Source organism: Malania oleifera, chromosome 5, assembly GCF_029873635.1.
Source record: "Malania oleifera isolate guangnan ecotype guangnan chromosome 5, ASM2987363v1, whole genome shotgun sequence".
NCBI lineage: Eukaryota > Viridiplantae > Streptophyta > Magnoliopsida > Santalales > Ximeniaceae > Malania > Malania oleifera.
This window is the reverse complement of record NC_080421.1, coordinates 30,757,881-30,772,366: the sequence shown is the minus strand read 5'-3', so window position 1 is coordinate 30,772,366 and position 14,486 is coordinate 30,757,881. Positions and strand designations below refer to the sequence as shown.

Below are 14,486 nucleotides of genomic sequence, written 5' to 3'. Positions count from 1 at the left end.
TGGGACCAGGGCGTAAGCATCAGACCAAAATCGCATCTCTCGTGCCTTAAACCATAAGACATGCACATATGTGGATCCCAATTAACTTATTTTAATAATATAAAAAGAAAGTAAAATACCCTCAGTCAATTTTCTCCAACAAGACAGCTCCTCTAACAAGAGGACTGGGTTGATATCTTTATCTGGCCGATCAAGATTAATGATTCAATCTTTGAGTATCTCTCTCTCTTGTCTCGACAATCTCCCCCTCTCATCTAGACAATCGCTCTCTCTTCGAAACTCAAATTGCATTGGGTCATCTCCAGATCTTGACACTCTGGAAGCCTCTCTCTTTAACAGATAATTCTCTTTCACATCAGCAAGTGCCAATAACTAAAATATGATCTCTTTTCCTATTTTATAGAGAGAGAGAGAGAGAGAGAGAGAGAGAGAGAGATGGAGTTAACACTGTTTTTATATTTTTGACTTTTTAACGGAGTGTGGCTCTTTTGAGCAGGAAAGGCAAATGTACTAGTGCAATATTTATGCTTATTGGACAGCCACATAGCAGTGGCCCTGTAATACATGGTCAAGTACTCCCATGGTCAGCTTGATTTCCTCAGTTTAGACTCTCCAAGCTGTTTATAGGGGTAAAGTTTACATAACAGGTTTTATTCTAGAAATTTGATAAAAATCCTATTATTTTTAGCAAGTATTTATTTCTATATTTTTAAATGAAAAAAATATATTCTCAAAAGAGTTCTGTCTCAATGCCTTGAGGCTTACAATTTGCCTGTCAGGGATAAAGCACCTCACCTTACACCTTTGCCTTTTAAAACACTGCCGTCCTCTCAAGTAAATTTAATTAAATCCTTTTTACTACATCAACCGATGCTCTCTTTAGCCTTTCTCTTCTCTTAATCATCAATATTTGTTACAGTAAACACGCTGCCTTCTGGACCACATCAGATTCATTTAAATTTTAAACTGAAAAGAGTTTTCATTCTTAAACATTTTGAAACTAAAATAAGAAATCAATTTAAATATTTTCAGGAAAAATTGCAATCAATCAAAACTAGATTCTCAGATTTTCCAAGTTTATGAAATTGCAAGAATTTTCAAAGCTGTATATGAGGTCTTCTTGCCTCTCACATAACTCTATTCATATTTATTAATCACTTCTTATTACATCAATCCATGCTCTCCATAATCTTTATCTTCTCTTAATCATCACTATTAGTTACATATGATGCCTCTCCTTGTCTCTCTTCTCTCAATCATCACAATTTGTTATAGTAAATATGATGCAGTTTTTTACCACATCAGATTCATTGACTGAACAAAGTTTATCATTCTTTTTAATATTTTGAAACAAAGCATACAAATTAATTTTTATCTTTTCAAGAAAAATTCCACTCAATCTAAACTAGATTCTCAGATTTCCAAGTTGATGAAATTGCATGAATTATCAAAGCTGTATGTGAGATCATCTTGCAACTCACATAATTCTTTTCATATGAAGTACACACATCCCTTCCGCTAAATTAAATTTTACCAATTCCCTTTGTACTACTACAACAACAACCTATGCTCTTCTAAGTCTTGCTCTTATCTTTAATCAAATAGATGTCCATTACAGTAAATCTGATGCATGCCACGACATATGTCGAGGCCATTGTAACCAACTTTCTCTCATCTTCTCCTAAATTGGTGATAACATTAGCCTTTTACCCATGCAATAATTTCTTACTTTATCCATACATCCATCTTAACATTCACACCATAGCTACACTCATTTAATCTTGAAGTTGGCAGAATTTGGTACGTGAAACACCTCCCAAGTTCTTGATAATCACCAAGCTCTAATACATTAAACATGTGAGATGCACCTGGGCGACAAAGCAGTTCATCCTCACAAGCTCTCTCCAAGCTTTCTCACATGGGCCATGCATTTCTCACATGGGCATGTTCTTGCTCCTCAATTTGTGTCAATGCCAGCTGAATAAATTCCATGACCTAATTAATACCACCTTGAGATTGTCAGTAACTTCCTTGTAGTGTTGATTCACTTCAATCAATTTGTCATGGACCTCCTCATATTTCAACTTCTGAGCATATGCTACAACATTTTTTTAGATAAAAATAGTTTTACTAACAGATAAAGAATAATAAGAATTTGGATTTCCATTTTATGTCTTATAGAGGATGGGTTCTCAGGTCTAGAGGGACAAGATGGATTAGAATGTCTTTCTTAACCCACTTTTTCCTTTCTTATTAGTTGTGTTTGTTCTGGCTTTTTCAAATCCTCTAAAGAGCTAAGACAAGGGTATGCACTCTCCCCTTTCCTTTTCATTTTGCTGATGGAAATACTTAACAAGATATTGTTAAGGGTGGTGAGTAATGCCCTCATTTCTGGTTTGTTTGTATGCAGAAACATGCACAGCAGGAGAGTCTCACCTCCTCTTTGTGAGGACAATATCATTTTTTGTGGGTTTACGATTGAGGAGATTGTGAATCTGAAAATTATCTTGAACTGCTTAAAGCAGTCTCTGGTTTGAAGGTGAAATTGGGGAAGCGCAAGCTTGTTCCTATAGGAAAAAGGACAAAGAGGGACCTCTTAGATGAGGTGCCACAAAGTTGGAAAACTCCCACTGCCTTATGGGTCTTCCCCGTGCAGCTAACTTCAGGGATAAAGGCATTCAAGAGTTGGTACCATGGTGAAAATGTTTGAGAAAGTACGTAGAGTGAAAGAGAAATTTCTAGTCAAAGGGAGGAAGACTCTATCTTCTCAACAGAACCCTCTCCAACCTCCTAACATACTATGTCATTTTTTCCTTGTACCTTATGTATTGGTGAAAGGAATGGAGAGAATCCAAAATTTTCTTTTGGGCAGCCCAGAGGAGACTGTCAAATTTATTTGGTTAAATAGGTAGTAGTTCCATCGAGAAGCTATGCCTTGAAGAATCAGGAATTTCACCTCAGCAATGGCAACACAGTAAAGGGTCAGGAATTTCAAATTTGATTTATGAAAGCTGTCAGAGGTGTACAACCAAGTGAAAGAGAATTTAGCTGCTGAGGGTTCAGATAGCTGATAAAGGAAAGGAGGTGAATGAAGAGGAGGATTCAACACCCTCGCGATTTTGAGGATAATGAGATTCTTATTGAACATTGCAGAAGACGGGAGGAGGCGCAGGTAACGCAGAAACATCACACTTGAAATGTGAGACTCCCAAAAAGTCAGAGGATGTTGGCACTGGTGTGGAGGCTGTGGGTCTTATCTCAGGGCCTCTGCAATCAAAACAAACATCAGATTAGTCATGACCAGGGATTTATAGGGACAGGTGAGAGTCAAATTTTAAAAGGAACCGATAAATCAGTGGAAGGTTCTAAGCGTCCTGTCATGAACTCTTTGAAAAATTCCATAATTCTGATCCCCTCACCAGACTCAGATATAAGGACCTTGGAAGCTATCAGACAGACACAAAAGGTGAGCATTCTTACTTCCAACAAAATTCTTCCTATTTCTGTGGTATCTCATACAAGCTTCGAGTCACCAAAATGCCAAAGGAGCTGGAAACTGAGGGAAATTTCAATACGATTGACCTTCTAGGAGATGAGACGGATAACCAGGCTGCCTAAAAACTTCTTGATGACCTTGATCTTAGTTTGGTTATTCCTAACAGAGAGAAGGCTAGGCTTAAACTGAAGGATCTTGGAGAAAAGAAAAACGCATATAAGTTGAGTAGGGATGGTTAGGCTTGCTTCTTCAGTTAAGTATGACAAAGAGAGTAGGTTATTGGATACTAATAATGGGATTGAATGAGGATTCTTTCCATGAATGTGTGGGGATAAGGGTGTGGTAAACTGATAATAAGAGAAGAATGGTTGAGGAATAGGTTTTAAGAGGTAGTACGGATATCCTATATTTACAAGAGTTGTGCTGTCTTTTAGGAGCATTTGGGACTCTAGATTTAGAGACTCGGTGCCTTTTCCTTTTGCCAATCCAAGGGGGGTAAACTTGTAGCTTGAGATATGAGAATTGCAACTGCTGAGAAATTCTCTCTTCAGGTCTTTTTCTCTGTTGTCTTGCTAAAGGTTAGGATTTTAGGAAGTATATGAGTTCAAGGCACCATGCAATCTTTATTGCATAGTGCTTTCATCGATGAGCTAGATAGTCTTTTGGTTTTTGTAGTCCTTGCTGGCTCATCAACAGTGACTTCATCGTTATTAGAAACTCTGGGGACAGGCTAGGGAGATCAAAAAAGTGCCTAGCAGCATGAAGAAATTTAATTTTTTCATTTGGGACCATGGCCTTGGGGTTATTCCCCTGTGCAATAGCAATTTTACATGGGTGGCTTCAAGTGATAGAAAAGCCTCTCCTAGGATTGATAGATTTCTGTTTACCATGTAGGAAGATCTTTTCCCTAATGTTGTGCAGTAGGTTCTCGTTAGGCCAATTCCAAATCATTGTCCAATACTACTCTAATCCTGTTTGGTGGGGCCTTACAGCGTTTAGATTTGTATATGATTGAGGGGGGGCTATGAAGACATGAAAAAATTGAAGTATGTGAAAAATAAGTTGAAGCAATGGAATAGAAATGTGTTTGAGAATATCAAGGAGCAAAAAGTAAAAGATTTTTCCTGAGATTGAGGGGATGGATAGATTGAAGGAGTGTGGTTAGCTAGGTCAGGAGCAAGGTTGTTAGAATCCGGATTCTAAGTGGGATCATTGGAGGGGTCTGCGGGATCAAATCGTACAATCAGATCAAGAATCGTAAGATTCTACTTTCAATGTAAAATAAATATTAAAAAATAATATAAGTGGAGCTTTATGACAAGTCTTAAAAATAAAAACTTGATTAGTAACTTAGGAGGTATAAGAAAATAAAAATACAATAAAAAATTCAAACGATAAATAGAAGAAAAAGAAGAAGAGCAAGAAAAGAAGGAAAAGAAGTATTAGAAAAACAGTGCCTGCTGTTGAGTCTTTTCAAGAAGCAGATCTGTTTCAAAGCTTACATCTGCAGCTCTGCTGGGCCTGCTGGCCTGGCTCTTTTCTTGGCTGCTGTTGATCAAACAACAAGAAATTCTATGTTGAAGAGGATTGAGGTGTTCTTGTCAAACACCAAAAAAAGAAAGAAAACAAAGGACTGAGTTCTTGTCGAACACCAAGAACTCTGGTTGTTGAACACCAAAGAACAGCTGATCAAACAGCAGGCTGCTGGCTGCTGTTGATCAAACACCAGTCATCAGATGGAGGGCTCTCTGGTTGTTGAACCGGAGAGAAATTTAGGTGCTTGGTTGCTAAACTTCAATGAGAAGTATAGGACTAAGGTGTTGAAGTCCAGGGAAGTCAGGTGCAGATTCTACTGAATCCATTCATTGGTGGGAGCCTGAGAGCTATTTTGCCCCATTTTTTGAAGACTTTGGACCAAGCATAAACCTTTTGGGGCCTTTGGGCCAAGAAAAACATGTATTGGGCCATATTATTGAAGCCCAAAAAGGGAAAAAAAAAAAATCCTCAATCAGGGTTAACAAAGTAGGACCCATACGATCCTACTTACAATTCTACCAATTCTAGCACAATTCAACTTGATTCCAATTTGTGTTGCGACTTGGATTGTTTGGGTGAATCTGAATCGTAGAATCGTACAATATTAATAACCATGGTGAGAACAGAAGTATCACCTTGTTGGTTGGGATTGAGGAGACTTTGGGGCTTGGAAATATGGTACCTGAAAACATCTCTTCAATAAGAAAATGGGTATGGAGGTTACCCTTAGAGGCTAATTCCCTATGGCATCAGGTTATCAAAAGTGAGGAATTCATTGAAATGGGTGGGATACTAGAGGACGTGGCAATATTTCTCATGCAGATCCTTGGAAGTTTGTTTCCCTAGTTGCTTGTTTATTCTTTCCTCTCACTCGTTTCAAAGTTGACAATGGAAATAGACTCGATCTTGGAAAGATATTTGGGTGAGAGAAACTTCAGCGGAGCTGTTGGTTTAAATTATCCCTCATTCCCTTGTTAATAATGCAAAATAACATCTTTTTTTCTTTCTAGAGGGGAGCCTCTCCTTCTTAGGAGTTCCACTTCTTTAGGAGTCTCAATGACAAAGAGGTTGATAAGCTCACTTACTTATTGTGTTGGATTCTTTCATCCCCAAAATTGGGGAAATGCTCGAGCCTGGGTAGGGGATTCCTCATGTTCCTTTTCTTCTAAATCTTTCTTTTCTCATTTTTTGGCATCTACAATCCCTTGTCCATTTCCTTTGTATCATGTCATTTGAAAGGCAAAGGTTCCTTTCAAGGTCTAGGCTTTCAATTGGACTCTTATCTCTTTACAGGATTAATACGAATGAGTCGTAACAAGTAAGAAAGCTGCCCAAATATGTGCTTGTTGGGCCACGAGTCCAATGAAACTAATACACACCTTTTTCTCCATTGCTGCGCGGCAAGAGATCTTTGCTCTTCAGAATGTTCTTTTCTCCTGTTTCGATGAAATGTGGGTGGCTCTGCAAAACTTATACTTATGAGATATCAGGGTTTGAGAAGAGTAAAAGAGAGAGGGCTCTTTAGAATTGTCCAGTGCATGCAATCTTTTGGACACTGTGTCTTGAAAGGAATGCATGGATATTTTAAAGCTCATTCGACTTCTCCTTCTCAGCTGTGGGATAGTTTCTTTTTTCTTCTTTTTTAGGCACATTCTTTTGGAATTTTTTAGGGGATACGCTGTTTGATCTTCAAAGAGATTTGAAGGCAGCACTATTGTAAATAGCTATTTTAAGGAGGATACCTTATCCTCCATTTCTGTAATTTTGTTTAGTTAATAAGGGATTTTGCTGTATTTAGTTATAAAAAAAATAAAAAATAAAAATAAAAAAATAAAAAATAAAATAAAATAAAAAAAGGAGAGCTTGAAGGTGCTTATGAGGCTAGGGTGTAGAAAAACATAAGGAAATGCGAGAATAGCTTGTTTGACCAGATTTGCTTCAAGTTGAGCAAGGTGGCTCCATTATTTTTTGGCATGACAGATGGTGTGAGGGTGCCCGTTGAAATAGCCAATTTCCAAATCTAATATTAGATAAGGACAGAGAAATTTTAGTTAGTTTGAAATTTGAACTATCATATTTCTGAAGGAAGCATTATGTGGCACACAACATTCATTATGAGAGCAATAGATTAGAAATTGGACAGTTTCTCAAGGTTCTTTGATTTACAATATGAAAAACAGATCTTTCAAGGCAGCGAGGAAGTGATAAAATGGAAGGGCGCACCAGGAGTGGGGTTTTCAATGTACAATATCTTTATCAAATCACTAAGACCTTCCTGGGAATGTTGTGAATGACTTCCCTTGGAGAGCAATTTAGAAGAATGTCGCAACCCCACCCCCCAAGGTTTGCCTTTTTCACATGGGATGCAGTGTGGGAAATAAATTTGATGCTGAGAACATACAAAAAAAAGGCACTTCAGCGGATAGATGCCTGTGCAAATAACAGGCAGAGGCAGCACAGCATTTATTGATAACTTACATGTGAACAAGATTTCTGTGAGTCAGAGCAGTAGCCCTGCTGGGAGTTAAATGGGCAGCTGCAGACGTCATGAGGATGAGGTGAGGACTTGGAAAGGAACAAATGCCAATAAACTAAAATGAATATATGTAGGGCTGATCCACAGATTATTTTTTTGGATTCTGTGAGGGAGAGAAAGAGGGGAAAAAAAAAAGGTATTTTAAGGGTATGGAACTGGAAACTTATTAGAGTCGACAAAAACTGGCTTTGTATGTTGTACGTTTGTATCAGACCAACATGCACTCTTGAATGAGCAAAATGCTAAGCACTCACTTTCTCTCTCGCGAAACTTAACCCTCTCTCTCATGAAGGATTGTATTATGGTTTCAATAGAAGTATGCAATTCAAAATCATTCAGCTCAGATCGAAGGCCTTAATTTGTGTCGAGGACAATATTCCTCACAATAGATGGGTACAATGCTACAGAGGCAAACTCATTTAGATTCTGACAGTTTGTCAATTTTTGGTTGGTTGGAAAGAGGTTCTCAAAGTGTTCGTCTGGGAAACATGAAGTACTAGATGTTGATTAGGCGATCAACAACAGGGAAGTTTCTAGGACTGGGGTAGAAAGGTAAGACATTTTCGGTGTTCATCCCTAGTGGCACAAAAGGTGATGGATGGCAAAGCTTTGCGAATGATATTTGCGAGATAGCCAAGGACTTCCATCCTGAATCTGAAGGCAAAGGTAAAGTAAGTCTTTTAGCTCCCTGATCCATAGAATCAGGGTTTTGCGTACTGGGAAGACCAAATCTTTTCTGGGTGTGGTGGTGAGTTGCAAATGAAGGACGCTAGGAATTCATTTTCGGAAGCCACAGCTTCTTGATCAGAGGCGAATTTCCTTACAGTCAAGGTTGCTAGAGTTACAGGAGGGGCTGCGAGGTTGGCAGAGGCAGCAAAGGTTGCTCTTGAGGAGGATGAGGTAAAAAATACTGGGCCAGAGTGTTCAGTTTTCATTTTGGACCTGGGCCAAGTAATTGAAAGAAAGGGGCCTCTTTCTTAACTAAGCTGGGCCAGTTAATTGAACAGGCCCATAGTCACGGTAAAATGATTCGGGCCACTCTTTGGAAACAAAGGATGGTTCTTTTTCTTCTTGGATGAACCATTCTTCTGAGCAAGTCCACTGTTTGATCAATGCTGACAGTGCCCAATATGATGGTGCAAAAGTACACAGAGCTGTTTCGATCTCAAATAAGGCCCAAAAGAATTCTATCTGATATGTTTGTAAAGACCAAATAAGTTCAGTTCGGATTGATAGATTAAGAGGAGAATATTTAGGCGAAGATGTAAAGTAAGGAATTTCTCAGCCAGAACAGCAGCTAATTTCAGTTGGAGGCCAAATTGAGGCAGTTCAAGAGATGCTTGTAATTGATTAAGTCCCCAGAATTCTCCTATTAACCGTTCTGGGCAGCCAAGGGACTCAGTAGGTATGCTGTCTTCCAAGCAGAGTCCAGACCCAAACCCTACCTTGCAATGTTCATTTTAAAAGCAGACTCGTAATGGCCAAGAGGGTATTCCATCTTCCTTAGAAAGAAGCAAAGAATTAGAGGGAAAGAAGCAACAACAGAGTCTTGTATCTAGCAATTCTGGAAATTAGGTCGATGACTTTATTCATTTAGTAGGATGAGATTCCATTAGTAGAAAGGACCTTCAGTAGACCTTCTAAACTGGTAAAAAAGAAGGGAGTTCTTTAAAGAAACAGAGTTCTTGTGAGATCAAGAGTCAGGGTAATAAAGTTGTTTTGGGGGGGAAATCAACTGGTAAGGAAAAAATTTCTGACAATTCCAAGGGTCAAAAGGTTTACACTCATCAGAAGATAGGAGTATATGGGTGTTGAAATGAGGAAAATGTCCAAGGAAAAGTGAGTTACTTCTAATGATATTACAAGAAAAATTATAAAGGCTTAAAGAGAGATGCAGGTAGGAGATAATTTAAGCAAATGGAAGAACTAATTGTTCAGAATGATGTTACTAGCGAGAGGGTTAGCAGTTGTAAGGGAAAAAAAATTTGGGGGATATTTCAGACAACAACAATGAAGGCCTCAGTAATTTTGATTGTGATGGGAGTTTGCTGTTGGTTGAGATTCAGGAATAGTAAATTTTTTCTCGCTAGGGGGTTTAACATATGTACCACCCCCTCTATTGAAAGGATTGGAGTGAAATAGCATTTTTGAAAATGATGGTACGGAACAAAAAGAATTGGTTAGGGATGGAATTTTTCCCTCCCCATAAGAAGTTTCCCGAAAAGAACCTTCAAGCTTAGCATTTATTTGATGGATTGGGTTTACGCATGTAGACAAATTTTGGTTAGATGGTGCCATGGTGGTAAAACTAATGCTAACAGTTAGAAGGAACTAGCAAATTTGAAGTTCTAGGTTAATTGTGGTGGATAGGGTTTAAAGAGGGATTTCTTGATTAATTTTGTGTAATTTTTTTTTCAGCTTTGTTTTTTTGAGGAATTCATGTCCTCACCTAGTTGTAATTTCTCTCTCAATATGAGTTTTTTTTTAATCAAAAAAAATAAGTAGTACTTTTGGATGAAAGGGCAGCAGTTTAAAAATAGACAAGCTGCCACTGATTTCATTGTTTCCAGTTGTAATTTGTTCTTGTATCTTCTTATTGCTTCCTGCTTTTGCATCTAGGTTGGCACCCACTCAGTGCCCAGTAATGTAGTTTCTTTACCTACCAGAAATAAAAATAAAAGGAATCCTCTTACATCAAAACAGAAAATAAGAAGGAAACTAAACTTGGCAAAGCTCTCCAATCTCTATGCACATCAGCAAGCTGCACTCCTCTAAACAAACAAAAAGCAGAACTCCATAGTGAAGCCAACAAGAGAACCCCACTTCAAAATAAATTGAAAGACATAACACTCCCATTGAATTCTAGAGTTCTGCTCCAACCAAATACACCACACTGCAGCAAAAGGAACAAAAGAATATTCCGTTTATTGCCATCACCAAAACTCTTAAACTTCCAGTTAAAAAAAATATGCGTAAACCCATAAAACATCCTCCCACTGAATGTCAGCATATGTTATGACATTGAGGCCTTTTTTCATCAGTTATATGTTATGACAAGAGACTATACTTAGATATGTTTAAAAGGTCAACAACAGATGATAAAAAGCCTCTTTCATCTTGTTTTCGCACAGTATGGCCCATCAAGCTTTCCAAAACCCCATGTAATAGAACCTTCCAATGCTGTTAGGACCCTAACCCTAGTCTAAAACACAGAAATATATCAATTTTAAATAAATAATAATAATAATTTAATTATTAAAATAAAAAACCCAGGTGCGCACAAGCATGCAGACACACACACAAGATTGTGGTGCTAAAAGTAGCAATAGTTCCACAACAGACATGGCGCATTGCTTCACTAATATAGATCTCAAATTGCTGTTTCATATCCTGACCAACATCCCCTACGCACACCGTTCTGTTGCAAATAGTAAAATAATCACCAGACAGTGCCACTAAACTACTAAGCAAGTTAAGTGTACATTTCCGTCGCTCCCGACAAACCAACATTAGAAAGTAAAATTACTACATTTGAGTTAGCAGATTCCTGATGAAATTAAAACGAGTGACAGCAAAATGACATTGCAAACTCACCAACGGGTCCAACTTCAGATTAGAAGCAAACGGAGGACGAGCTATTCTACGGAATCGGTACCCAGTATCCATGGCCAGAAATCAAGACTCACAGACCCATCGACATAAACGAGATCCCCGAGCGAGCGAGAGCGTTCGTACTACCTTGAGGGAGAGAAAGAGACACCATTTCAGATTCTTACACCCAGATCTAACGAAACAACCACCCAGCAAAAACCCTAGATACGAAGCAGGAAGAAGAAGACAAAATGGTCTTGAGATTGCTTAAAGCTTCGTTGTACAGTAGTGGCAGCTGCTTCAACGGATTATACTTGTCGAGGAAGGAAGAAGAGAAGGAATGTGGTCAGTGGTAGACTGCAATCGCTTGTGGTAGCAGCAACGTCGCGCTGCGAACAGCACAGGTACGACGAGCAGGAGGCAGGTCCCCAAAACCCCTGTCTATCCTCTCTCTCTCTCCCCCCCTCTGGTTCAGGAGTGTTTGGTCTCCTTTCCTCCCTTTCTTTCGGTTTTTTTCCTACCATGTCCGAATTCGATGGACTACGAGACCAGACCAGACCAGACCAGACCGGGCCGGACCGGAGTGGAGACAGAATATGAGAAAGAGCTGATTCCGTGTGCTATGTACGTACGTCCGCCTGCCTGGTGAGTGACGCCGATGAGTGTGACCACTCGTTGTCGCCACGTCCTCAAATAACGTAAAATTTGGTCTGCTATCAAAATCAGACGGTTTTGGGATAAGGAGTGAGGAGCTACTTGATACTCCTTAAGCGTGCAGCTTTACATGTACATTATAATTATAAGTTTTAATACATCCACATAATGGTTCGGAATTGACATTTAGATGTCAATATAATTTTCACTTATATAAAGATATATTTTACAATCAAAATGAAAATAAAAAAAATAATTAACAGTATCTAATTCTTGAAGAATTAGACTGCTGAATTTTTATAATTCTAATTTTTTACTTTAATTTTTGTATAATTTTTTCTTTATTTCATTTACAACACGTTATTAGCACGATCAACTCTCTAATGATATAGTAAAATCTTTTAAGTTTCATTGATATTATTTTAAAGTAATAATCTTTTTTCTTTAACATTTGTTATCTATATAACTTTAGATTTATATTTATGTGTTAACTATACCTCCTATCTTAAATGCGTGTCTTTAAATGTTTTTATGTTGAAATATATGTGAGAATAATATTTTCATTTTAATATTTACCTAACTTTAAATTTTTATTTGTTTTTCAAAGTGACTTTATAATGTCAAACCTCACAAAACTTGAATTTGTTACCCCTAATATTTCTAGAAATAATTATCCACCATGGGTACTTGATGCTAAAATTCACATTAATGTTATGAATCTTGGTAGTACAATTAAAGAAGTAAATCAAGCATCTCTGCAGGATTGCACAAAGGCAATGATTTTTCTTGGACACCATTTACATGAAGAATTGAAAATTGAGTACCTTGCTATCAAGGACCCATTAGTCCTTTAGAACAACTTGAATGAAAGATATAAATACAAAAAATTGTAGTTCTTCCAAAAGTTTGGTATGATTGGATACACTTGCGACTGCAAGATTTTAAAATTTTAAGTGAATATAATTCAGTTTTTTAAAATTAGCTCTTAATTGAAGTTATGTGGAGAAAAAATTACTGATGATGATATGTTAGAAAAAACATATTCGACTTTTCATGTCTCGAATGTGCTCCTGTAACAACAATATCGAGAGCATAAATTTACAAAATATTTTGAGCTAATTTCTTGTCTACTGGTGATTGAACAAAATAACGAGTTTTTGTTAAAAAATCATCAATATCGTCAAACTGGCTCAACACCATTCCTTGAAGTGAATGTGGCTTTTTTCTCAAGGTCGTGGATGAGGTCATGGTAGTAAAAGGGGTTGTTGTCGAAATTTGTGTATTCCTAAGAGAGGGGTGAATTAAAATTTTAAAAATTTAGTCCTAGGTTCAATGTCAAGCAGTAGTATAACACAACCCAGGGTATGTTTATGCAAATCCTAAATGCCCAGATAAAGATAATATACGGAAATTAAGTCATGCGCAGCATTCACAATATAATGAAAATTACATACATATGCAGTAAATAAATTGCAGAATAAAGTGCACACACAATATGTTATCACGGTTCGGCCAATACTGCCTACGTCCCCGCCTCAGCTTGTAAGCCCGAGGATTCCACTACGGCTCACTTAAAGGGTCGAGCGGCACCGAAATACAATTAGGTCGAATTAAAGCAGGGCTGACCTCAACCTTTACACACTCACCTTACAGGGCGGAGAATTCTCATTTTAGGCCACGCCTGGAATACAATAATCAATATAAAATTACGTACAAATAAAGATGCTTCTAATACAAGCAGATTTCTACCGATACGCACAAGTAATAATCAATGCATTTCCAAAAGATAAGAAGTATAAGTTCAGTGCAAATATGTGAAATAAACACTCTAGGTAATGTCAATAATCAATTAAGTGTGAGAGTGCATTATCAATCTAAATTTGAAATAACATATAAATATATATATATATATATATATATATATATATATATATATATATATCAATCACAAATAGGGTTTCAAAGATTTCCAAAGATATGACCAAAATATCTCAAAATGATTTTCTCAAAGTTTAAACATAAAAGATATTTTCAAAGCAAGTTTGTCAAAAAAATTTCTACAAAACACAAGACAAGCTTAAGAGTTTTGCAATAAACAATGCAAAGGCTCACAAGCTAATGAAAAGTTTTCCCCACGAAATGAATATTGATTAACTAAAGGGGGAAAGCTTTTGGGCTTAACTCTCAATAAAAAAAATCAACAAGCAATTTGTGAGTATGAGAGTTTGAGCAATAGTAGGACTTGTAGGATCACTTAGAATACTCTTACTCAAAAATATTTTGCAATAAGATGAATAGGGAAAGAGTGTATGGCTTATGTGTGAAGAAAATGCTCTTAAAATTTCAGAGGAAATTTTTCATAATCAAATTGCTAATTGGAGTGTTAATCTTTGTAAATGAACACATATATATAGCTTCACCCAAAAAAATAACTGTTGGGATATAGAGGGGATTATTAAATTTGTTTTAAACCAATTTAACCTACATGTGGACTCATCGACGAACCAAAGAAGGAAGTTCATTGATGAACCTAAGGGTCTGCATGTCCCCCTCTCTGTATCTCTTCGTCGACGAGGCACTGAACCTCGTCCATGAACCGTATAAGGGAGTTCGTCGATGAAGCCAGGGCATTCGTTAACGAACCCTTCTTTACCTCCTTTAAATTTTCCTTTT

General features: G+C 37.4%; 1 protein-coding gene across 1 annotated transcript in view; it reads right to left on the bottom strand.

The window, feature by feature from the left end:
- Positions 1-11,713, bottom strand: part of LOC131155773 (guanine nucleotide exchange factor SPIKE 1) — a 134,142-nt gene extending 122,429 nt beyond the window's left edge. The window contains exon 1 of the mRNA XM_058109165.1: positions 11,163-11,713. Within this exon, the coding sequence (XP_057965148.1) occupies positions 11,163-11,234 (72 nt within the window). The 5' untranslated portion in view covers positions 11,235-11,713. The remainder of the gene's footprint in view (positions 1-11,162) is intronic.
- Positions 11,714-14,486: the final 2,773 nt, after the last annotated feature.